Genomic DNA, 26,526 nt, shown 5'->3' on the forward strand with positions numbered 1-26,526 from the left:
ATGGAAAAGCTTTATTTATCTCCCACCAATGGGGAGGATTCCTGCCTCAACTTGTTTTCACATCTTCCAGCTACCGTGACTTTTGAGCTATTTTCTTTATCCATTATTATAATGAGACTGACAGAAGCCCTGTGCCCTGAATGTGAAAACATCAGTCCACCAGGGTGTATTTAATTTAAGATAATAAGTGTTTTCTTCCGGTGACTAAATGCAGCATTTGCATTTAGATGCACGAGCCATTTGTTGATAAAACACTATGTTGATTTTTTTTTTGAAAAAGCACAACTATGACATTTAATAAAAACATGATAAATCTGAGAACATAAAATTTGCAGTTCCCAACCTTTTTACAGACTCCCTCTCTCTGATCCAGTGTTTAACACACCCATTTCTGCTGTATTCTGCGACTATCACCAGCGTACTGTGTCAGAAACAGGAAGAAATCTTGGTCACATTTATGATAAATCATTCATGTTATTTATTTTTACATTTGTATATTTATTCCAAGTGTTCTCCAGAAAGGGGCCGCAGACCCCAAGTTGTGAACCACACTTCTAGATCACAGGTTAAAAGCAGCTTTTAAAAAGTGAGCTTTTAGGATTTGAAAGTGTTGAGATTGTTACAGTCTCATGAGGGTCTGAGGACAGACTCACAGAGGGCAGCGATAGAAAAGCCTCTGTTCCTTCAGATCCGGTGCTGGGTTCCTCAGAGAGGTGAGAGGCGGTTGGCATCAGATTAGCAGTCGGGGCAGGAAGGAGTGTGTCGATGGAGCAGATCAGAGTGCTCGGACTGGGCCAGGTAATGGAGGGCTTTGTCTCTGGTCAGCAGCGTCTCAAAGAGATATACTGTTGAGTCTTTTTTGAAGCGTTCCATTTATGCACTGGCCGGTCGGAAAGGTTTTGGTCGGGCTTTTTGTCACGTTTTCTCAAAGTTGCGGAAAGAATCCAGATGACATCAGTGACATTGTCAACTTGGAGGAATGGATCTGAAAGTGGAGGGGAAAACCGATGCAAGACTTTCCATTTGTTCTTGATCAGAATCAGATTCTGAATTTTTCATGAGTAATAATATATTTGAATGAATCTACAATTGACGTCTGCTGGGAGGCTACTTTACACCACAAAGGTGCACGGCGAAGTCGTAAAACCCTGAGGTGTGTCCAATAACCTTTCTCATAACCTTCATTCATTTACGAAACGCTCGCGTACATGTCTGTGAGATTATCCGGTTAAATGTCACAGCCAGCCGTTACTGAACCTGAGAGCACAGCTTGGAGGTTCGAGTTCACTTTTCCCGTCCGTCCAAAAACTCCTCTGTGAAGTTCTGTGTAGTTATATCATCACTTTACCGAGTCTTACTTTAAGCATTTTTATTCACTGAAACTGGAGTTGGGTATTATTTTTGCACTGCAGTCTTACTTCTAAAAATATGACTTTTTGAAGGCTCTTTCTTGAGGAACTAATGTACCAGACGTTTCAGACGTGCGTTAGGTAATGGAAAAAGATCTAATGGGAGCTTTCTCTCCTTGTTGTGAAGCTCATGCAGGAGATGTATAAATAAAATTGGCCTGTTTTAAAATTGCAATTTGTGAAGCACAATTTAACAGTCGTGAACAAACGCAGCAGTCCATCAGTCCATTCACTTCCCAACCACTTTCTCTGAATTCGGTTCGTGGGGGGTTTGAGCTGATGGCAGCGAACGATGGGCTTAAGTAAGGTTCGTCTAATTTAGAGTGAAGAGTTGAACTGAGATTTATGTTTTTAAAGCGTGAGTAGAACCTGGAATCCCAGTAGAAAGTCCACTTAGGCTCAAGGAGAACATCCAAAGAAAACCCAAAGTAGAAATCCAACTTCTGTCAGTGCAGAAGTCCATATGCGTGTCAAAATGTGAATGTTTATAGTGTGTTGTTCTCTGCATGCATGCATGTGTGTGGTTTCATTACTGAAACAAACAACAGCACCTGTTAGTGGCCTTACACGAAAACTACATTGTTTTCAGCAATTCTGCCCTTTTTCATTGTAAAAAATGAAAACAATTCCAGGTTCACTATCAATACACGAGAGTGATCTTTGCTCTGATTTGTTAACGAAAAGGGTGAAAAGATGTGGGCGACGTGCGGCAGAGTAGCTGCCGCCTGCAGGAGCTGGATGAGTGGAGGAGAGACGCTGGCTCGCTGTTCGGCCGGCGGACTGACGAGAGACATCAAAGGGGAAGAAGCCAGCGCCCGGCTGAGCTCTCCAATGATTAAAAGCAGCAACGTCTGGATGGGCCGTTTAAAGCTAATGAGGGAAAATAAATATGGCCATTGGCATGTGTAGGTGGAGTATATATAGACACACGTGTGTGTGTGTGTGTGTGTGTGTGTGTGTGTGTGTGTGTGTGTGTGTGTGTGTGTGTGTGTGTGTGTGTGTATATGTCTGCGTATATTCTCAGCTGAATTTTCTGTCCATAACGTTGTGAATAATGTGAAGCATTAGAGGAGTAATAGAAGATGATGGGGATCATCTGGAGCTTCACGCAGGAAGCAGCCGAACAGGGCCACCCTTGCCGAAGCGCCATTGGCCGGACACCGGGTTTCTCACCTCAAATTTAATCCGTGCTGATAATCATCGTCATCACGTTGAGTCAGCGCGTGGTGCAGCACGCCGCTCGGGGGGTGGGGGGGAATGTAGGCAGGAGGCGTTTCGTTTTGTGAATGAGTCACGCACTCGGGATCGTTTGTCTTATCCCGGCGCTGTTGTGACACACGCAAATGTGCACATGCGCGCCGTGCGATGCCGATGACAGTAAGTGGAAGTGAAGTGCTGACACGGGGGACATCAATTCACGGAAAGTAGAGAAAAAAAGAAAACACAACAAAACATGGGGTCGGCAGCAAAACCGTGTGTTCTGATTCATCCGAGGTGAAGGCTGTTCTCGCCGGTGACTATAAGTAAATCACGGACGTCATGAGTGGCGTCAGCAGATGCATTACGGGCGTTTTATTAGTCATCCTCGTGGCATTTTAGACACACGGCTCAAACTTGTGAAACAGATATCAAGCAACTTTGATGTGTTAATTATTTTTTTCTTCTTCTTCTTCTTGTGATGCTTTCACTGCTGCGTTTCCTGGCCTCTTCTGTAATATTTCATTCCTGACTTTCATCCTATTTTCTCGTTTGCAGCTTCTTTTTCTTCTTTTTTTTTTTTTGTCTCATTTTCCCTTGTCATCATCTTTTCCATGTTCAAAGTGCAGCACAGCGAAAGGCCCAGACTGCGGAGCCCCTTACAACAAGCCATAATTTTCTTTGTTGATAATCCAAGTGCTTGGCTGAATGATAGTACAAAAAGCCAACCCATCTTAACGGATTCCAGGCCCCCTTTCACAATGTGACTTTTTTATTATTACAAGTTGCATTTAGCGTCAGACTTGAGTTATTTCTCAATCCAGCGCTCTTCCAAGATCTAATGGGCAATTATCTGTGAAGGAGAAGTTAATGGGTGTCCCATTTCACAAAGTCCCCAGTTATTTATGTCAATGAGCGCCATTGTGTGGAAACGTGGCAGACCCGTGCTAACCGCTCGACTTGTTTAGATTTTCTCGATGGAATCCCACTCCCATTGTAAGCCAGCAATAACCGCAAGACTGGTGTGTGCTTGTGTGAGCATGTGCGTCCGTATGTGTTTTGTTTTGTTGTTGTTTTTGGGAGGGGGGGGTGTAGATTCCAGTGTAATGTGTGCAAATATAGTGTGTATGTGTGTGTGTGAAAGCACGCCTTTGTGTGTCATTGTGTATGTTCTTGTGAGTAAATCAGTGTATATAACATGATGAAAGTACGTACCGTCAGACACACACACACTCACATACACACACACACACACACACACAATGACCACCTCGGTACACACAAACCCACATAAACAGAGATCCTGCCTCCCACACACACCACACACACACTCACCACAGACACTTAGACAAGCAGAACCGTAGAGCCGCCACCGCATACCCAGACACCCCCCGACATATATGCCGGCATCGCCTCTCTCTCGCTCTCTCTCTCTCTGTCTCTCTGTCTCTCTGTCACACACACACACTCAGACAGATCCAGAGACCCACCACCAACATCAACACCCACAGGGTGACATCATGGCTTGTATGACAGCACGTCTTCCAGCCCCATTAGACTGATTGGAGGAGGCTCCGCTGCTGTGATTTATGGGTAAATATCCATAGTCTGAGCAGTGCTGATTTATGAACCGCTTTTTTTTTTTTTTTTTTTTGCCTTTGGTCCCCACACCACAAGATTTGGGAGGAGGAATCCTGTACGAATAATGGCATTGTAAAACTGGAGACAGTGAAGGCTCACCCCGTCACTCTCACTCGCTCATCACTCTCTGCTTCTGACGGTTTCGGACCGGTCAGTGAAACCTGGAAGCACAAAACAGTAAAGTTTTCTCCTCTTGTCACCTGCACACTTGTACCTGTCCGATCCGCTGCCTCCCTTCTGATTTGACTCGCAGTTATTGTGTCCATTTGTTATCCGGCTGGTGTGTGTGTGTGTGTGTGTGTGTGTGTGTGTGTGTGTGTGTGTGTGTGTGTGTGTCTGTCAGCTGCCCTTGTCGCATGCCATCTGTTTTCTTTCCTTCTTTCTTTTTTTTTTTTTTTTTTTTTTTTTTTTTTACTTCTGGGCTTTCGGAGTGTCTGACTTTTTTAAGAGCGCTATTAATTCTGTCTAACACTGCAGTGGAAAAAGGATTAGCCCAAGGAGCCAAGTCAGAATGTACACTTTACTCCTTCCACATTATTCTTGTATTCATTAAGTATAATGGAGTTTGTCTTCCCTTACCATGAAAAGCAGGAAATATTTGGTTAGTGAAAACTTAATTCGCAACTGAAGATTTTCTGATTATAACAGCATTTCTGTCCGTGAGCACATTGAAAATATTCTCTCGCATGCTTTCTTTCACTCTTATCTCATACGACGCCTCATTGTGTTCATACGTTTTGTCTAAGCTGTGCCGCTGGACCCGAGTTGACGGAGATAAAGTCGCGTGTGTGATTGCACTTTTGCCGCCGTAGCGTGCTTCATGTCAGCTCAGTCCACTCACGTCTTCCTTCCACTTGAGCAGTACGAATCAGCCGGTCCTAATCATGCTGCAGCTCGCCACGAGGACAGCAATTAACTGCAATTATCATTAAAACTGAGGCTGGCTGAATGGCTGTTGGATTATTGCTTGAGTTACGTTTGGATACTGTACAATTCGAAGACAGATTTCCTTGGAAAGATGAACTTTATCCATAAAATCTTCAAATATTATTTAAATTTGATATAAAATCTTGCTTTTTTTTATGTAACTTTTCAAACCAGTCTTTAGCTTTATTTTTATTGTTTTTGTTCGCCCGTTCGCCTGTTGGAAGTCTGTTGGGCATCCACCAGTAAAAGTGCAAAAAACCCAACATGCAATTAAAAACTTTTATCAAGACTATTTCAGATACCAACAGATCTTTTAGTGGAAGTTAAACCATGGAAACTAGAACTGCTGCCGCCTCTGACTATCTATCCCCACAAACACAATATTAACATTTCTACCTTTTTAAAAAAAAATAATGTCACTGTTATCACAAATAAAGGTACATCTTGACTGTGCTATTTTTGTGTCGAGGTCTGACCTCATATTACTAATGCGAGTTTTGCCATCGGGAGGCTTATTGGTGCATGGAGTGTATCCTGAATCCAGCTGTCAGGCTCCTTCCCCACGAGCCTGCATAGGAAGGATAAGCTGAAAGGCCACCGGGATCCCACTGAGAGCCCTTCAAGGAAGTTGCGAATTGTGTGTGTGAAGAAGGTGGCGTGTGCATCGGGGTACATTGGGCCGTGTGCGTTTGTGTTGAGATATAATTAGAAAAGCCTCCTCTGACTGGCAGGTGTTGGGACGGCCTGCTGCGGCTCCTCGGCGGCACAAGCCGGGTGCCTGCATCCACTTTCGTCTCGGCGCCAGGAATTGGCAGGTGTTTTTTATAGGTGTAGGTGGGGAGATGGACGGACTCAAGAGGATGAATAGCGAGGATAAAAAAAGCAATTTCGACAGCGTTTCCTGCGTAGCCTTTCCAGAACGTCGCCGGTGTGTTTGACATTTCCGCTCGCTATGAGTAATGCTCCCTATACCACGACGTGCTCGGGCTGCGCGGGGCTCGCTCGCCGGACAATGAGCTGGCAGCCACAGTCACTAAAAACACACCGTGAGTCACTACAAAACATGCAAGCGTTGGGGAATACGTAACAGTTTTCTAAGCGGCTGTCATCAAACCGGCGACCGGCGGCACTTGACGACACGTCCGCGCAGGCGTGTGCGTCAGCAGGTCCGGTGGGCAGCCGCCCGGTCTGAACCCGCAGGTCTGCTGCTGTTATTCACACACTGATAGTGACCCAATTAATCCTGGATCGCATACCTCGCTTCATGTTAGTTTGTCATTTTTGGACTTTTGGTTTGTGGCTCTAAATTTTCTCGCGCACACAGAAGGTCAACATCTGTCGAGCTAAATATAGATTTCCTGATTGATACCAACACACACACACACACACACACACACACACACACACACACACACACACACACACACACACACACCAGAGATAAAAGTGTGAGCAGGTCGTCTCTTTTTATAGAATACTCAATGGTTTCCATGTGTGCAGCAGTGTTTGAAAGCTGCAGCCTCCCGGTCAATAACTCCAGTTCAGATGATGAACCCTGAGGTCATCGCAGTGCCTCAGGAGAAAGATCATTTATTTTCGATTCTTACTCTTATTTCAACTCGTTCATAGAAAAAAAAAGAAGAAAAATAAGACTTCACTTACTGCAGAATACTGAAAGTGCTGTATTGAAGTGTGTTGGTCATGATCACTCATTCATACACACACACACACATTTAATAGCTGTGGATGGACCTATGAGCTTCATTATATTCTTTTTTTTTTTTTTAAATCACTAATATAACAGTAACAGATAATTTCAGGGTCTTTTAAATTAGAAGGACAAATACTACAAATACTAAATAAATAATTCACTACAAGTGTAAATGAAGAAGCTTGCCTCAAGTACATTGGATGTCATTGACTGAGTCAACTTGATGTTATTTAGTTTTCTGCTGTGATTTAACAGATACTGACATGATCGGCACGTGACCCAATTAACGTTTACATTTACACGATTCATCAACAAATTAAAGCTAGGGTCGGCGATCTTGGGAAAACTAGCATGTAGCACGAATGTAGCATCTCCCCAAGGCTCCGCCCAAATCCCACCCCAATGGAGGAGCTCCCGTTGGGAGCGAACGTACTGGACGCGAAAGCGCCACGCGCGTGCGTGGAAGCGCCACGTGCACGGAGTTCGTGATCGCCTCCAATGTTATTAACCTTTCTGACTGCCTGCACACAACGCGCATAGGAGCGCAGCGCGCCCGCTCTGCTTCCTTCTATTTTTCACGCGAGCCGCGAGCGCCTTGGCAACACGTGCGCGCTCTGAACCAGAGCCGGTGCACGCCATTGAAATGTACGCGCAGGGGGCTGGTAGAACGGCGAAGGGATGTGATTGGTTTCTTAAGAGCGGTCCGCGCGATACCATTGGTCGGAGTTTTTACTGTCCTTTGGCCGCTACAGTGGTCAGATTTTTTCCGCACCTTTTTCCGTCCACATAATGTATTGACTTCTCCCAGGGGGCAAGGAGCATTTCACTCAGTATGACAAAAAGTTCTTTTGGACAACATCGTCTACCCTAGCTTTAAGCTCACATATCGCATGCAAAGCAGTATACACTGATCACAGTCATCAGATCTGGTCAGCATTGCATACCTGTTTATACACACACGCACGCACGCCCACACACACACACACACACACACACACACACACACACACACACACACACACACACACACACACACATACTAATAATTAGGTGCAGGTAAATTCAGAAATTCAGACACAGATCTTCAGCTGGTTGTTTGTTTATCGCTGACTCTGGAGCCGAGTTTTCCTTCAAAGCATGTTTTTTTTGTTTTGTTTTTTTTTAAAGTGCTGCCATATCTGCAGATTTCTAACTTTGATGAGCAGAAATCTATTTTTTTAAATCCCCAAAACAGGAATTCATTATTTTGGTGTAAAATCTATGGAAAGGTACTATATGTACAGACATGACTTTAATTCTGTTATCCATTTAAAGTTTGCACTATAAACCCTATTAAGTGAGTTTAAGCCCTCCAGATCGCACCAGGCGGTCTCAGGGTGGAAACGAGGATGAAGGTGCACCTGCTTCTGTGGGTTCGCCTCTTCTTCCTCCATCCTCACAGCTTCCTCCCCTCCTGCGAACTTCTCCCCTGCCCATCATTGTCCTCTGGCTACTGTGTCTATAATGAGCATTTCCTTCCACCGCCCCCCCCCTCCTCCTCCCCCCTCCCTCCTCCCTCCTCTCCTGTCCTCCCCTTCACTCTGTGTGCAGAATTGGAGAAGCTTATCGCCTAGCAACCACAATTAAAGTACAACAAGTCAGTGGCGGTAGCAGCCACCGTTGGAGCAAGCTTCGCAAACCTTCGCGTGACCGGCGGCTCTGGACAGGAAGAGGGGGAGAATAGCGAGGGAGTTTGCACGGGGAGGGAGGGCAGCGGAGCTAAAGAGTTGAAGTTGGACAGGTGTACGGCAATTAGAGGCGCCGGTGAGACAACGCGGAGAGGACTTTAGGTTCTGAGGAGGAGAAAGCGAGGCAGGAGGAGAGTGGAGGAACGTTCTGCCACTTGGCTCTCCGGGTTGCTCTCGGCAGGTATGTTGCCGGGATCGATGGTGGATGCAGAATGTTTCTGTGCGCGTCTTCGACTGTTTGTGCGGCTTTACTTCTGTGTGTGTATCTTAAATCTTAGTGCCTGTGTTCTATTTGTTTACTCGTGGCCGGGTATTTGAAGGAACACATGGTGAGGGGATTAGGTGTTTCAGGCGTTTGGCAAGAAAACTGTGTGTACTGTTACTGTGATTGCACAGCTGTGAGGCTTTTATTTTTTTCTGCTACCTGCTGTGTAAAGGTATGCGCTCACACACCTGCTTTGCCTCAATACACACGCAGATGCCGAAGAAAGTGATTTTCTTGTTAGATACAGGTAGCCTTACTTATATTCTTAACTCTGAATTTGTGCTGTTGCGTTAATGGTTTTCCATACTGTGCCATTAATAGAAATGTGTCTGTGGAAAAGCCCACTAATTACCTCCCATACTCTCCCGCAGTCATTAGGATAATGACTACGGAGTTAAGAACGAGTCCTGTCGGTGCCAGGTGTGCTGTCCGCCTGCATCCGCTGCATAGAAAACTTTTCTTCTTTAGGTATTTTCTTGAGTTGCAGAGATTGGAGATTTTCAGCCTTGCTGAATTTGTTCCTGATGCTCTCGGTGTGTAGGAGAGTGAGCTGACGCGTTAATTTTACAATGTGACATGATATTTATAATACCTAGAATTTGACAAGGATTTCTTGCATGGTTTGTGAAATCTTGATATTTCTGTCCATGTATTTCAAATCAAGACTTATCACTTTCTAAGATTCTGTTTTAAATCACTGATAATCTCTTGCAGATCTTTGCAGTTATGAATGTCTATTTATAGGCACACCCCAGTCTTTTTCCAGCTCTTGGTGGGGGGCCACTACCTGGGGGGGAGGGGCTGTTGTGGGGACTCGGGGGTGAAAGGTTATTCCCTCTGTATGCCGTATCCTGTCCCCACCAGGAGGATTATCCGCAGAGGTATATGTGCAGGGAAGCCACACACTGGTCAAAATGTCACCGCGCCGCACACATTAAAGCACACACTCCAAAAAAAAAAAAAAAACGCCACCGCGCAGGAGTCCTGCCCTGGTCAAAATGTCACCGCGCTCCTCACATTAAAGTGCACACACCACATGTGCACACACTGAAAACAGCAGTCCGCTCTGATGCGAGGTTCGAGATTCGCCGAGCGGCTCGTTTTCTTCTCGCTGCTTCTTCAAGCTGTCATAAGAGCTCCACAGAGCAGCCGCAAACACGGCAATTTGAAGCAAAATGTTCAAATAGAAATGAAAATGGGGTAAAGAAAGAAAGAAAAAAGCCTTTTTATGTCGTTTATGTGAGCGAAGAGTGGACTTGAAGGGAGCTGGTTCAGTCCTGCACCTGCTCTACAGGCATTAAAGAGCGACAATTGTTCATAAATACACACATTTTAAGCAGCAAAAAGGCAACGATTCTATTTTTTTTATTTTTACTCCAGCACCTCAAACGAAGGCGTCCACAAAGCAAGCCTGTTTGTTTGTTTTGGTTTTTCTATCGTCCATCTCCTGCGCCGTTTTATCCCATTCAGTCGATCCCAGCTGATTCTGGTCACAGGCAGGGCGCCAGGATAAACAACGAGAGACAGACAGTGACACACTCGCATCTACAGACAGGCTTAAAGTCAGCAGTTCACCTGATTTGTATGTTTTGTGACTGTGGTGGGCAGCCGGAGAGTTACCAGAAGAAAACCTACGAACACACAATCCCAGACTCCAACCAGGTCATTTTTGCTGCGTCCCAGGAGTGGCCACCGCTGTAGCGCTCTGCGGTCCTCCTCGGGGGTTTCCCCCTGGTAAAAAGGGAGTTTTTCGTGTTCCAAATACTTGCTGATGTGGGACTTCTTAGGGGGATATAAGTTGTCATGAGACGGCTATGTTGTAACTGACACTATATAAATAAAACTCAATTGAATACATGTACAGCTTGTAGGATTATTGTTAAAGTTTTTCTAACTACTCTTGAATTTTGTCTGCACATTTACACAGCTGGTTTTGAAGTGTCTTACTTTTCATTGTTGCGATACTTGGTGACATTCTTTGCAAAGTTTCTGTCGAACGTGTGTAATTTCTCCCACATTATATCCTAATTGATGACGCTTGCTTTGTTCTTCCAGAACTATTGTTCTGCACGTTGTTGGCCAGCACCTCAAGTACCTATAGCGCGTGCTTGGTGTTACCATAGTAACCAATGCAATTACGTCTTATATGCATATGTTGTTCTTGAGAATCTGTTAAAGTGCAAAAAACAAATGGGATAGCATAGAAAAAAAAACCTGAAGTGAACATTCTATATATACGTAGGTACAGAGCAACATAAGAAATCATTATGCTGCCTGTTGTCACATTGGATAAAAGCTTGGAGGCAGGTCAGTTTCAGTTCACAAGTCAAGAAATGGCTAAAGAGACAGAAGTGGGGAACCTGGTGGACCAAATCAAAATCCTCACTTCTGGTCTTCAAGGTCCAAATATTGAAATTGTAAAGAAAAGTAAATATTGAGGAAATATTCAGAATTGATTCCATTTGGAATTACTTAAGAAAAATCAGATTGACCAACATAAAATATATGAATCCTCAATCAAAATATATATGTCTGGATGTAAGCATTAACATTTTGTGCAGCGCCTTCACAAAATGAAATTAGATCTTTATTTTTCATTGGCTAGAACCTAGCAGAATCATTTTTCTTGTTGTGATCAATCAGCTGCTCAAGTTCCCTCTTTCGATTTGCACAATAAACCAAACTTACCGATCATGAAGTGCAACATGTGGAGCTACAGGTACACAATCATAAAGATGTTCTGTTTCCCCGTTGAATTCAAGGTGTTACTAGTCTTTCTGCATCCTATCTTGTGTAATAAGTGAATTCCAAAAGACGCCGATGCGAAGTCCTCAGTGTGAGTTACCTCTCTGTGTTATACACCTCCGGAGGATGCAGACAGCAGGGATACTATTTGTGCACTCGTGTGTGAATGTGTGTTTATATGTCAGCGCGCGCACTGCGCACGCGTGCCTAAATCTGCTGCTCTGCTGGAGGGATGCATTCAAATGTCCCCTGTTGAGCAGAGCTGGCGGGAAATATTAGTTTTGGCAATTGGAGTTTCTGAACTCAGTTGACTCCATCAGCAAGGAGCTGGTCTCGAAACTTTTCTCAATCCAATCCTTTTTTTATATTTCTTACTTGATAATATGCTTTAAATCAAATAAATCTAATGTTTGACCATTTATGATCATAGATAAAGAGTCGGAGGACTTTTTTTTCTTTTTTTTCCCCCACTGGAGAGGTTATGTTAATGAGAATCAAAAATGGAATTGGAAATGTGAACATCTTATCAATTCTCGTCCCTGTACGTCAGACTTGCTCATGAAACCTCTTCAGCGGAACGTGTCCATATTGTCACTCCAGCTTGTTTCTTTATGAACCAATGTCCTTTGAGCCGTCTGAACCGCCAACATAGAAACACAGACAATTCAGAAATAATCAGCTCTTCAACGCTGATTCTAATGTCTGTTTTCCTTCGTCTCTTTCCAGAGTCTGGGCTCAGCTGATCGCAAGGAGAACCAGAATAAAAAGTAAGTCCCAACCCGTTCCTTTGTTTCAGCCTCTGTAGTTCGTTTTTAATTTCTGCTCAAAGACATTTGTTCTTTATAAAAGACAGACGAACAAATTGATATAATTTAAGTGTGTTTTATTAAAAAAGCATGAACACTCACTCTCACTTTTTTGAAATGATGCTGAAATAAAAATTGAACACATTCAAACTGATCTTAGTGACACAACTGATCAACTCAAATCTTTAAAGGAAAACATCAGGCAGTAGAAAGCTGTTGGCTTCCTGGACTGAGTCGTTTTCGCAATGAATTTAATTATATTCATCTAAGTTGATTGTGGCTTAGTTGTGTGCATGTTTCCAGAGCTTAGTTGGCCTTTTCCGGACTGAACTTTAATCCTTTTCATAACTGTAATACCTCTCAGTCAACCCAGTTTGTCTGAATGTTCTTTCAATTAATCGGAGAAGGGTCCTACTTTTATTCACCAGCTCACACACACACACACACACACACACAAAATAAACAGCTTGTCGAGGTCACTCACAGAAACCAAGCCCTTCTGTGCAGAAGTAGGAGCAGTGTGCGTGTGTGTGTGTGTGTGTATTTGTGTGTGTGCATTGTGCAACTAATTGGATCTGCAGAGTGAAATGTTGACCATGACACCTTCTGTAGATCTGTGATTCATGCGTTTGGACCTTCTCGCTGTGAGATGGCACCAATGCAGCTGGTACATTAGCTCCTATCAACAAAACACGCTGCCAGATCAGGGGTTGCTGAGTCGACGCTGCAGCTCGGAGGGATGAGGTTTGCTTTCAGTGAGGGTGTCTTTCAGTACGAGCGGCTCAACCTGAAGATCGGGCCGTCTTCAGGACCCTCGCTCAGGCAATTCAGCCCCCGTTGCCAAAGATTTGGGAAGCACTGTTCTAATTTCTCCCCGTTCAGCGAGAAGCATAAGCATTTCCTTATCCACCACCATCAAATTTGCCCTTTAGTGGCATTTGCTGTTTATATTAGCTAAGCGCAGACCACACCTGTGTATATATTCTCTCAGTAACTATTAGCCCTACTAATTATGTTGTGGCTGCTTACAGCAACATTTTTGAGAGTACTGTGTCAGGGCCAATAATACGGCAAATACCAGCTTCTTCGTGGCGGTAAAACCATATCTATTTGCATGTCTGAGATTAGACTGTAAGAAAATAGAGAAGCCAGCCTAACAGTGGAGGTGCCAAGCATATCACTGTGGCTTCACGGAAAGCACTTACAGTACTTAGAGTTGACGACAACAACTTAATTCATGCTAAATAAGTATAATTAGTAGAAATTAGTAACTGAAGCCAGAAGAAACTTAACTGGTCATCCTGGTTATAATACCTGTTTCCAGTTTGCTTCTGTGATAATCTATTTTATATTAATCTTCTTGTGATGCCTCACTTTGAACCAGTTACCAGATTAACCCATAATGAGATCGCAAACTCAGTGTGGAGCAAAGCAAATGATGCGCTTGTTTGTTTTTTTAGAACATTTTCCGCTCCAACCACTGACAGTTCATCTTCACACGAGTCTCAGATGCATTCAGGTATTCTTCAATGAAACACAGCTTTGAGCCGCTCGCCTGAGCGGTCTGTGTTCACTTGGTTTCGTAGCAACAGGCCGCTGCCAGGAGAATATGGAGGCATGTATGAGCACACAGTGCACTTGTCATGCGAACGGCAGCCTTTCGATTCCACAGCCGCATTTCGTTTGGATCTGAATCAAACACAAACGGCAGAAGAGCAAACTGGCACCAAGAAGGTTAAATTCACTGGCAGTGTGTGTGTGTCTGTGGATGAAACATATAAAAGTTGCATAATTCAGTAGAAAAGAGATACTTAGATCAGAGGAATCCAATCCACCAGTCGCCCATTGGATGCATTTCTTTTTTTTTTAACTAGTGTTTTATATGGTGTGTTAGCTCTCTGAGCACTCAGTGTGCCAGAACAGAGGACATCTGTTGCCAGGAGACAAGCAGCTGTATTCAAGACAGTCATCAACAAAGCCATGGCGGGATGCCTCATAACAGGGATCCGCTGTCGTAGATTGGCTGCTTCTTGTTTTTAAATCCACAAATTGACTCGTAGTAGATGCTGCACATGTGAATGGGTGCAGGTGAAAACAGCAAACGTGCGGAACACAAATATTTGCGCGTGACGATCATGGCAAATGTGTCATTAACCCCGAGGAACACTTTGCAACACACGGACGTCTCGTCTTGACACACAGGGGTGTGTGTTGCTGGTTGGCGTCGGCGCGTGTTCTTTAATATCCCGTCTGTATTACCTGCTGCTCGGCCGCATTAACAGTCACCTCCGCGGTGTTGGAGCTCCCGCTCCGCCGTCTGTTCCGCTTTCCACTGGGACGGTATAACCTATAAATGTAATGCCATTATCATTTACTCTGCTTAGTCTCAGAATGCCACCCAGATAATTATATTTATATAATTACTCCGGCTTCATGATGGAGGGTGTCGTCGGTATTTTTCTGAACGTTATTGCAGATAAAAGCCTGTTTTACTTTTGTTGCTCCTGATAGGTTTGATTTTATCAACATGTGATCGTTAGAGGCCCGTTGTTGTACAGGAAACTGTTAATGCTTGATTACAATCGATTGCATTGAGCTTTTAAATGAAAGTTAGAGCGTCATGGTCTCGTCAGACAAGCTGCTCAGAAAGTTTTTGCAAAGCAGATGTACTGAAGAGGAAACTTTAATGTCATTATGCATGATACCACAAAATTATATTGAACAACAATCATTTATAGCAGCTATTTGTTAGAATTAATATGAATATGTGCAAAATCTGTTTCAATTTGTTTTTTTTTGCTTCTGTGTGTTGTGTAGTTGGATCTGTGTGTGCCTCTGGATGGAAATGTTTAGAGAGCTTTGGGGTGAACAGATCCAGCTACTTTTTATCCTTTGGGTTGCTGATAATTAATATCATCGCATTTTTTCTCACTGAAACATCCAAATTAACCTTTCTGAGTCACCGACAGCCCTCATTTCTTCTCATTGTTCGTTTGATGTCGCGGCTCTCAGTCGTCCTCCCTCCTCAGATCTCCGCGGACGCGTTTTTTTAAAAGCGGCTCAAAGCCTGTAATTTATCGGTGTCTGTGGGTGAATACATGTGCGGCTCACTTTTATAATTGTGACTCACTCGGCGCCGTCTTTGTCTCTCCTCCACCTTCTGCCGTGTGCACGGCGTGGCGGACGGCGGGGAGCGCGGCGGGAGGGGGGTCCTGGCGGCGCGTTCGCTTCTTTCATGGAGAAAGGGATTTAGGTACAGATGTCAGGGAAGAGAGAATTTGATGAGACTAATTTATTCACAGGAGCAGGCCGTGTAATTGTTCTCATGTGTCCATGACGTAGGTGTGTGTGTGTGATGGCATGGAATAAGTTAAGGTAAGACAGAAAGGGCATTTGTTCACCAGCTCAGACCCTATCCTAATGGAGTTTTCTGAATTGTCTTGAGAAGGTGATTTACATCTGTGGCTTTAGAAAGATTAAGGATCTTGTAATAGTTTCAATCACTTAAAACTTCAAACTGTTTTTAATTCCTTCCTCTATAACAGGAATGAATGGACCTAAATCAGTTTGCACATCCAGATTCTGTGAGAAAGATGTTTGAAGATGAAATAGAAGGTTACTTCCACTGCAGTTCTTAAAATAAAAATGTCATGACCCCCTTTCATTTCATTCACTGCTGGAGCTGTGTGAGTGTGTGTGTGTGTGTGTGTGTGTGTGTGTGTGTGTGTGTGTGTGTGTGTGTTTCCTGCAGTCACTGTTTGTTGCTGTGGTTACAGGTGACACACAAGATAAAAACCCCGCTGCAGCTAAATCACAACACGCTGTGGATGACACCACAATACATCCGAGCGATTATAGCCCTGTGCGGCGATACTGAACAGTGACAAACAGAACCGGGAGCGCAGACACACTCCGAGGACCCACCGCATCTCTCCAGTTCATCCCCCCCGACGGTGGAACCCAAAGCAAACTGTAGCAGAGAGATAATGAGGATTGAGGGTTCCCGCTGTCTGAGCTGCATGAAACACATTCCTTCATTTTTCCAGCCTTTTCTTTTTCTTTTTTTTTTTTCCCTCTTCACCTCCTTTTTTTTCCAGGATTCTGAAATCCCAATGTAAATACACACTGAGGAGTATTTACAATAGTGGTAATGGTGGTAGGAGAGGGAGCTCACTCACAGGCTACCTATCAGTGTGTGACTATAGTGAACAGAGTAGTGTTCTAATATGAGTAAAGCATCCTTATATTAACAGAATTTATCCAACTGTGTGTATGTGTGTGTGCATATGTTTGTGTGTGTGTGTGCTGCTTATTTCATGTGGCTTGGCCGAAGTTTCGTTGGGTTGTTTGAGAATTTCCCAAGAGCCGACCGCCAGGCCGAAGAGCCGCTGCAGGCGGAGACAGCCATTGTTTTGGTCTGACGTCCTCGCTCTACTCCTGTGTGTCTGCGCGGCGAACAGACAGAAGACGGACGAGTTTAATTTAGATACCTGAAGAACTAAGGTTGGAAAGTGTAACCCCTTTTCCACTTGAACTTCTCGTACAAACTCATAAACAACAACACTGCACTGAACAAAACAATAAAAAAACCACCACTCCGAGCAAGTTAAGTCTTATAATTTTTTCTTTCAATCATGTTGCAAAACAAATTCTTCACCAAACCTCTCCCTCCAGTCAGAAAAACCACACATCAAAATGCGATCGGCTTTACCAAAAACATCTCAACACTCTGGATGCTCGCAGTTTGTTGGCTTTCAATTACAGACATGATTTCAGAATGAAACAAATGAGCCAACTCAGCATTTCAACCACAATCTTCCTTCAGAGGTCACCCGCGGAGCTTTCTGAACTTAAGGTTGCTGTTTTTTTTTTGTCACCAGCCGTCTTCACCAAATAAAACCCCCGTGAAATGGAAAAAAAAAAATAAAAATCCCTACAATTTACTGTTTCTCTATGTGTTTTTCTCTTTTGATCTTTGCCAGCTGCATGTCAAACGAATCAATATTCTAATATTCTCACATAAAAATCAATCTCTTTTGCTTCTTGGTGAAGCATTCTGACCTGGAGGCTGTTGTATAAATGCAAAAGTAGAGAAAAATAGTCACAATTTCCAAAGTTCATTGATAATATCATGTAGGATTAGTCTCTAGACTAACATGTTTACTCAATTTGTATCATGTGTCTATGTCAGTGTCCATGTTCTCATCCCTACTACTACAGTTAGTGTGACTTTTTTGTTTTCCAACTAAATAATAAAACTCTGTAAATGGTTGAGTGTCAGTATTCGATTTGGGGAATTTTTTGTTCTGAAATTCTATCCTCGAGCAGACCTTTTGGTTCCTGCAAGTGTGCAACTATGCACATGCAGCAAACACACGCGTTGCTCTCCCTCCCCGAGGTTTCCTGATCCCTTCCAGCATAAATAATCCCCACAGTCTGCTGGCTCAATCCTGATTGGAATCTCGACGCCGTGCTCAATTGTGGCTAGCTGGGGGAAAACGGGGTGCCCTGACCGTGTGTGTGTGTGTGTGTGTGTGTCTGCGCCGCCGTTTCAAGGCCATAAACATAATACCGGCGGGGTGTTCACCTCCAACAAGTCAGTTCAGAATTCAGTTCTGGCGCTCAGCTCCTCACTTATTTACTATTTACTGCCGTATGCAAAGAGATACACCGTTAAAAAAAGAAAATGAAGCGTAAAGCTCTGAGTACTGAGTGTACCCGCACAGGGGGTTCACACGCTGGCTCCACAAAGTTTTATCAGCTTTCTCTGTGTCCTAGAGGAGGCCAGCTGGAGTCTTATGTGGAGTTTTATTGTGGAGATTCGGTGGATAAATGTAAGATTGAGCGGCAGGATTATTTGCGGGTTGCAGCGTCGTGTGATGACTCATGGTGATTGGTCACCGTTGTCGGGCTGGCGCTGATTCCTGACAGCAGCGATAAGACAAACAGTTCTGATCAAGTCATCTGTATGTATTTCCTGGATTGTGTCTTACTAACAAATCACCGGGTTCATTACTTTGGGTCGTGTTGGATCTGATACCGCTGCGTCACAGTTTGACTCCATTTCTGTGGTTATGTGCCGATCCACGCCCGCGGATTGCGTTCAAAGAGCTGTACGTTCACTGGGGTGTTACAGCGTGATAGCCGCTCGCCCCAGATCAGCTTACTTCAAATTACATCCCCGATTATCTCATTCCGCCCAACTGAAAGCGAGTGGAAAGAAAAACCATTTGCGGTGCCGCGCGCCGCGCCCCTCCTCTCTCGGCGGCGTGGCGCTCGAGCTGCAGACTCCGATAATTTGCTTGTCTCCACGTGTTTGTCGGCTCGATTCGGGATTAATTTGACTGCGAATCCATCATCGGTATATCTGCGAGTGTCGAGTCAGCCTTATGCCACACATCAAACGCGGAGCGGGACGCGGAGGGAACGGCATCAAACCCCACACCGCGGGAAGCCGACCAAACTGAAACACAAGCGAAGAATTCCTCCCTCATTTTTGTCTCAGTACAAATTCTATATGTGCCGACTCTGTGGAAAGTAGAAGGGAGAAAAAAGTAATAAAAGAGAAAGACTTGAGGGGGAAAAAAAAATACAAGAGTGAAGATTCAGCGACGAGTGTGACTCAGAGACATGCAAATGAAGGGATGGAGGGAAAAGAGCGAGGATGGAAATATCTGTGTTTGCTGTGGTGGGTGGATGAGCAGCATATGAGAAGACATGTGTAGGACGATAACAGAGTCCCTTCCCTTGGCTCACAGCGCTATGATTATATCATTAGCACTCCAAATTGTAGCAGTTTGTCATTAAGATGTTAAAGCAGCGGACCAGCTGCTAAATACCTGAACCCGTCTTTGCGTGCTCAAATGACAAAAAAGGAAAAAGGACGAAGATCTGAGTTGTTTTCGGAAACAAAACCTAAATTTTTTCTGCCTCATTTCAAATAACTTTGTTTGAAGAAAGCTGAATTCATGAGACTCCAAAGCAAATGAGGCATTATGCAATATGTTCTCGCTCCTCATTTATTGACCCTCTCAGCTACAGCAATTAAACCCTGCGCTCACGGCGAATCAGATAATGTAACTGTATCACAACTGAAGGAGAGCCTGTTAGCTCGGAGAAATATCAGTACATTTTATTGGTCAGGGCTCGGTCCAAGTGAAATAAAAGCAGCCTCTGCCATGTCGGGAGACGTACACACAGACATGGGTTTGGATGGAGATGCTGAGTGGAAAACAAGGCTTTCTTTGAGCACATTTTAATTAGCAATGTTCATAGCTTGGCTGCGTTCTTTTATGATTGGACCACTGAAAGCCTTTTTGTTTGCCTAATGAAACACATCGAGGGGCATGTTCGTGAATTAAACTGCTCTTGTGTGTGTGTGTGTGTGTGTGTGTGTGTGTGTGTGTGCTCTCTTAGGAACATTTGTCCACTCCTGTTGCCTGTATCTGTTCTGTCGGAGGGTGCCTGCGTTCTTTCTGGCGCATTAGTGCTCCGCTGGCAGGGATAAGAGGCCGTGGCAGGAGACGAAGATGAAAGAAATCCCAGCGCTTTTGTTTTCCCCCGCTTTTCCAAAATAGTTGTTTTAGGTAGGTAGCCATTGCCCATAATTACAGAAACAGGGTCAGGTATTTGTCTGTGCTGCTCGTGATTTACTGTAGTGTCTGTACCTCGGTAATCTCAAATGAGATCTGCGGTTAAGGGCAGCCTAACCTCAGACAGACCGCGCAGATTGTGTAATGCATAGCGTTCTGCTGGTTTCAGTGGAATCCCTTTATAAACACATCTCACACAAAACCCTCTGTGTGATCTGAGAAGCCGTGCACAGAAGGTCTGTCCTATTATTTCCCCACTTCTATCAACCGCATGGGTGTTATTCAGAGGTACCAAAACACAGGTTTATGAGAAGACATAAAAGTTTTGAAAGACTCAAATTGTCCTAATCTACATAATAGGTAAAATATTTATACTGTACATTTGCAGAAAAATCCTTTAATCAACACCTCTCGTGTCCCACAAACCCTTTTTGTTCAACAGAATGCATTAATTATTTATGATTTAGTAGCGAATGTAATAAAACTGAGGAATATGACCTACATTGCACGTTAAATGATCTTTTTTTTCCCCCTCACTGTTAAACATTTCTGAGCTGCAGTGGTTTTGCTAGAATTCCATGCAGTCTTAACTCAAATAGTGGGTCACTGAGGCTCTGAGCGGGGTCAAAGTGCACCGTCAACAGCTTTGTGTACCGCGCGGAAGAACAATCGGTTCTTTAGCCGAGCTTCTGCACACGAATACCTCTGAACGGTTAATTGCTGCCATGGCAACGTGGGAACGGAGAAGGGAAAGTGACATTCGGTGAGTTGCTTGCGAGAAAGACGCCGTCCGTCGCCGTTTCGTGGGGACTTGAGGCGCGCGTGTGAGCACAGGTCAACATTTCCTCCGTATCATCGCGCGAGCCATTCAGCGCCGACAAAAGCGCTCTTGTGCTGCAGGATTGGGGAAAGTTACTAATGCTGGCGAGATGATAATCTAAGTCACACTGCAGAGAGGCAGAACGGGACTTCAGTGAAATAACTCGGGCATCATGTCATGTTGTCAGTCGTAACACAGAAGGATCAGTTTATTGATTTTTTTTTTTCTAATTTATGAAAAATAAACTATCATGATAGAGTGATTGCATGGAAAAGTAATCTTCACCTTTCCAGGGTGTGTCGCTATTGCCTGAATTTGTTGGAGTTTATTGTTGCTTACAGATTTGTTTCAGTCATGTTTGGCGTTCTCTCTGTTAAATGGTTTTCTGCCAGCTTCACAGCAGCAAATCATCTCATTAACAGAAAGATGTCTCCGTTGTTCGCGGAGGAATTTATGTGGAGATTTGACTCCATGAAAGTTTTACTGTTGGCTGGAAACTCTGTGGTTCTTCATGCTGAAGTATGACAAGATGTACTGAACGCATATTTCAGTTCTGTCATCAGGTAGCAATAAAGTCGTGAAATCGACTTTTAACAAGTAATGTGTAAATCATTTGCATGCTAACGTTTTCCAACTGCAAAAGTAGCACAAAAAAATCCCTCCGTTGCAAACAAAGGTTGTGTAATTACTTTAACTGACAGAAGGAGGAAAGAGAACTTTCATTCTTCACATCAAAATAAATAAATTAGTAAAAAAGTGTCAATGTCATTCATTTTGCAAGCATTTGGACTGATACAAAACATGACATTTAAAGTCAGCTCACGATGGCACTGCATAAAAAGCTTTTTGCATTTCTTTCTGGCAGGAGAGCCGGTGTCGGATTTTACAGCAATTCATTCAATAGCTGTTGAAAATACAAATAGAGGAACCACAAATGTCAGCCGTATGGTGGGTGAGGCGAAAAGTGAGGGGTTCATCAGAAGACATGGGAGAACACAACGTCTCCAAGGATGAATGTCTGGACACGAAATGTGGCCGTATCAGATGGGTAGCTATTTCCATGGATAAGTGGGGACCACAGGAGTCATTAGGGTTCATCCCCTGAGCATTATGGGTATCTGCAGCCGTCTCGGTTTCATGGTAATCCATCCAATAGTTGTTGAAACATGTCATGAAAGAAAAACAGAAAAATTCAAACCTAATGGTGGTGCTGCAAGAAAGAGTCACCATAATCAAGGGGCGTCGCCATCGCAGGACCACAAATGCCTCAGAAGAAATTCATGGCGCTCCATCAAACAGTAGACGATATGATCTGAGACCAGCAGTGAACTGACAGCATCTTTAGGACGGGATAAAACTGCAGCAGAATGAAAACTCTGACACGTTCATGTTTTTATGTTGTATTTTTGCAAATGTCAGAGAAGAGCTTCTCTCGGTGCACACACGCTGCCGGATTTGCACAGTGAGCGATCTCAATCCATTCGGCATTTAGTGTGACACCATCTCACAGCCACCGTCTGCGCTCTGTGATCGCGAGGCAAAGTGACTGAAATGTGAAGGTATGAAATTACAAAGACGAGTTCGCCGGCGTCGGACTTTCGTGGCAGAGGACAGGGCGCCGCAGCAGGTGTCTCTGTCCCTCTTTCTTCTTTAATATGTCCTTTTTCAGTGGGGGTCAGGATTAAAGGCGGCTGTACGCGGACAGGTTCACCCTCCTCTGGTCAGAATGCCGATTCCTTAAACCGTAATCAACACCGGGGAAACGAGACAGAAAATATAATTCTGATGAGAGGATAATCGAGCGGGATATCCTGAGTGGGCCTCCGAGGGGGATGGCGTCATCACACCGTGCCTGCTGTGGTGATGTTATCAGGGACAGCTGCATGGGGCGGAGCCAGCGCCGAGGCTCTGGGAGAACCAAGGGGCAGCCAGTTGCCAGCAGATCCCCCTCCGCCGAGACCCACCTGCTTCGCATGTGCAGTTCTCCTCTAAACCCCTCAAAGGGATTCCCTGAGTCCTCTTCTGTGTCCACTGGCCCCCGGTGTCTTTGAAGTCGTGATCCTGTGTGTTTTCATGGCATTGAGGTCTTATCCTATGGTCATGTCATGTCATGTGTTTGATCCAAAAGTGTGTTTGAAGTTTCACAAGGAGCTCTTAGTGTAAATATGAGTCCCAGGACAAACATGTTAAAACTCTACGATGCACCGAGTAGTGCACAATCAAACAAAATAGTCCTTGAATCTCAGTTAAGAGTTAAAATTTTGAAGAAGGGTGAGTTTATATAAAGGGACGTAAGCATCAGCCACTGGTAGCAGCCTGAAGCACATGGTAGTGATGCTAATTTAATTAAAATCCCTTGAAAGAAAAAGCCCAGCCCAGCTTAATACCATTAATTAAGGGTTTCACTGCCATCTCACTAAAATCCCACACCCCGTTTGTGTGATTCATACAGGAAAATATGCCTCTTTGTCTTAGAGGTCGACCAACGATTTGGGGAAGCTGGCTCTGGGTCAGGAAACAGTAGTTGAGGGTGTAGGAGTGGGAACGCAGGCGGCGAGGCTGATGGTTGTTCTCCTAGATAAGCCATAGCATGAGGTCATTTCGAAGGAGAACTGCCTTTTTATTTCAGTTTGCTGCGATGCTTTCAGTGTGAGGCAGCTGGTCTTAAAGGTGCAGTGTGTAAACATGATATTCTGCCTATCTTCATCTATTTTCTGCTCTAGGCAGTGAAATAAAGCAGTCAGTGTCATACAGAGCCTTGAAATTTTTAGTGAAATAAACCATTTGTGCAAAGTTACTTCGTATCTTCATCAGATTGTTGCTTTCATCACTTATGAAGCGACACGGTGGATGCGCCTCCTCTGGTGCAGGGTGCAGTATGCAGCCGGACCACTAGAGGCCACGTTACTGGGCATGAAGCGGACTTTTGAAGTCGATGGTAATAAAATGTGGATTTGTGGCACCCATTAAGGACGTGGACCGGTTAGTGAAAGTAATGAAATTAAATTCAGCAAAGCTTTTGTATCGTTTAGTGACAAGGTCACAGCAGCGGCCGATCCGTCTCCGGAATGTCTAAAGGCCCGCGACGCAATAATGGCTCCGATTCAAGTTTGTCTCTTTGTATAATCAGTCTCTCAAATCTGCTGTTCCCTTTTTTCTTTAAACACATTACATTTGACAGGACGCTCTCAGGCCTTCTGTCTACTTTCTCTGCAACAAAACCAAATGAAATACTCACTCAGGGTCAGACTGTCAGACTCTCCCGTCAAGATGCCAGGAAATGTGCATGTGACATGATGCCAGTGTAGGAACTCAATTAAAGCCAACTGACTGAAGTCACCATGCTGTCATTGATCCATGTCACTGTTTGAGCGATCAAGATTTGCGAAATTGCGCGCAATGGCTGAGTTCGTTGCTTGCGGCTGTTGTTTCTCACGTGAACCGGCGACAGTCGGGGCGGACACAGGGTGGTCTCACCTCGGTCAGAGCTTCAATCAAGCCGTCCCTGCAGCTCGTCTCCAACTGATCCTACCATGGAGACTAAAACGCTTTTTGGCTCAGATCGACAGGAGATCTCTGTACGCGTTTGAATATGTATGAGTCATTATTAGGGATGTTTTAGCATTTCATAATGAAATGGAAACAGCATGTGTGTGCGATTAGAAGAGGGAGGAAGCCCACGTTATTTTCTGTGATCCTCTTTTATCATTTTTTTTCCATCGAAAGATGTGTCACAAAAAAAACAGAAATGCAATACATTTTAGTTTTTTTTCTCCACAGTGATCAGAGCGACATTTAAAAATATGCTTGCCTGTCATTGATTTTGAATCTGAAGTGATGTAAATTAAACCGTTTTAGCAATGCTCCTCCACAAGCTTGGCTCTTTGAGTGATTATTATTACATTTTGATTAGCCCCCAGTGTTACCACAGTAATATTGCAGTGTTGACTCTCATCGGATGCTTTCCGGGTTGGAGTGGAAGAAATATTACGTTTCTTGTTTTTTAATTTTGAGCAAAAAGTTGAACTGGGACTCTGGCAGCCCAGTGGAGAGGAGATTAAAATGTGTGTGATATCGCTTCTTCTTTTTTTTTTTTTTTTCTATGAAGATTTAAAGAAAATTAGACAGGAAGTACGCGGCTTTCCCTGAAACCAAATGTTTCCTTTATAAATTCACATTCTGCATTCCCACTGTGTATTCTGATCTGCAAAACTGAGTTCAGTTTGATACATCAGAGCATTCCAGCTCTTCCAGCAGTAGTTAACCTTGGCTGACCGCGCTTCACTATTTTGGCGCCGAGCAGTTTCAGAGTACTGAAGATGATAAACTGTGTGGATGTCAGTCCCTTTGTGTGTTTTCTTGACTGAGAGTTGATGGAAAGGGTGTTTTTGACAGCGCGCTGTCTGGTCGATCGTAGCAGGACATTAACTGCTTCCTCGCTCTTATGCAACGCCGCATGATTAAAGACAGGAAAGTATGATGCAAGTTTCTTGAAGTTCTTCCAAACGTTGTGTCAGAATCTATATGTAAAGCAATGGATCGAGCCTTTTTCTCATTCACTTTTTTTTTTTTTTTTTTTTTTTTAATATTATCGCCCTCAGGTCGGAGTCGGGAATCTCCAAGTTTACTCATCGTTTATCTCTCAAGGAACGTCCGGCTAAAGCAGAGAAGACGTCTGCGGACCGGCCGCCATCCTACAGGAGACGATCTCTTAGTGTGGACTGGTAAGTAACAACTGTTCATTCAAGAACGTTTCCACACAGGAAGTGTTGGTTTGACTGCGTTCTTCCTCAGAGGATTATATTACATTCATTTATCTCAAAATATGATCAATATTTTTGATGTTTTAGGGTTAAATTCTTGGCCATGTTCAGACTTTCAGGTTTGATTTTCAGCAAAACTAAAGCTTTTTTGTTGCTGACCCAGATGATGACGGAAAGTGTTGGCACGGCTGAGGCCTGTAACACATCTGCACGGCCTTCAGGTTCCCGAACCGTAAAGATTATGAGGTGCTAAAAGATTTGTATCACAAGCATGGTTTCGATTGGGAAAATATTTTACCCGTCGCAATCTAAATCCGAAAAAAAATAACACCTAATAAGCGGCGCAGCGGCGCGTAAACGCTGCCGCGATGTGTCTGCCTGCGTCGCCTGGGCCCAGGTCGACGGGGGCGGGGGTCTGGAGCGGAGGGGTGGGCGGTGTGGCGATAGGGCCTCGCTCTGTCTGTGCGTCTGGGTTTCGTTGAGGAGCGCCAAGCGGCTCCAGTGGCGCCGGCTCATCTTGCTCTTGTAAAGCTCCAGTCTTCAGGCAGCCGATGAAAGGAGTTTGAGAGCTTTCCATCGTGAGGCTGCCTTCCCGTCTCCGCCCATGGGAATCCTTCCCAGTCTCCCCTCTTGTTGCCTGGCCTCCTCTCGTTTATCTACCCGCTGAACCTGCCGTTTATCCATCTGGCATCCTTCCTGAGCTTCCTGCTATGTATTCTTGGCTCTTCCTTTGTTACTTTCTCACTATTGGGAACACAGGCCTGGATTTAAAAGGATCTTATACTTCCTTTGCACTTAATTTCGTCAAGTAAAAAAATGTCCGGCCGCCGTCCTGAATGATTTTCAGGCTTCCACAGGAACTACAGTGGCTTTTCAGCGGAGTGACTCCGGGTTTGTGGAGTCTCAGGTGTGTGATTCTCTGA

At 44.3% G+C, this 26,526-nt stretch overlaps 1 protein-coding gene across 1 annotated transcript in view; it reads left to right on the forward strand.

Annotated features, from left to right (window-relative positions):
* ankfn1b (ankyrin repeat and fibronectin type III domain containing 1b) overlaps nucleotides 1-26,526 on the forward strand; it is a 126,549-nt gene that overhangs the window by 69,038 nt on the left and 30,985 nt on the right. The window contains exons 5-6 of the mRNA XM_030098889.1: nucleotides 12,349-12,389; nucleotides 25,442-25,564. Coding sequence (XP_029954749.1) covers nucleotides 12,349-12,389; nucleotides 25,442-25,564 — 164 coding nt within the window. The remainder of the gene's footprint in view (nucleotides 1-12,348; nucleotides 12,390-25,441; nucleotides 25,565-26,526) is intronic.

This window comes from Salarias fasciatus, chromosome 8 (assembly GCF_902148845.1).
Source record: "Salarias fasciatus chromosome 8, fSalaFa1.1, whole genome shotgun sequence".
NCBI lineage: Eukaryota > Metazoa > Chordata > Actinopteri > Blenniiformes > Blenniidae > Salarias > Salarias fasciatus.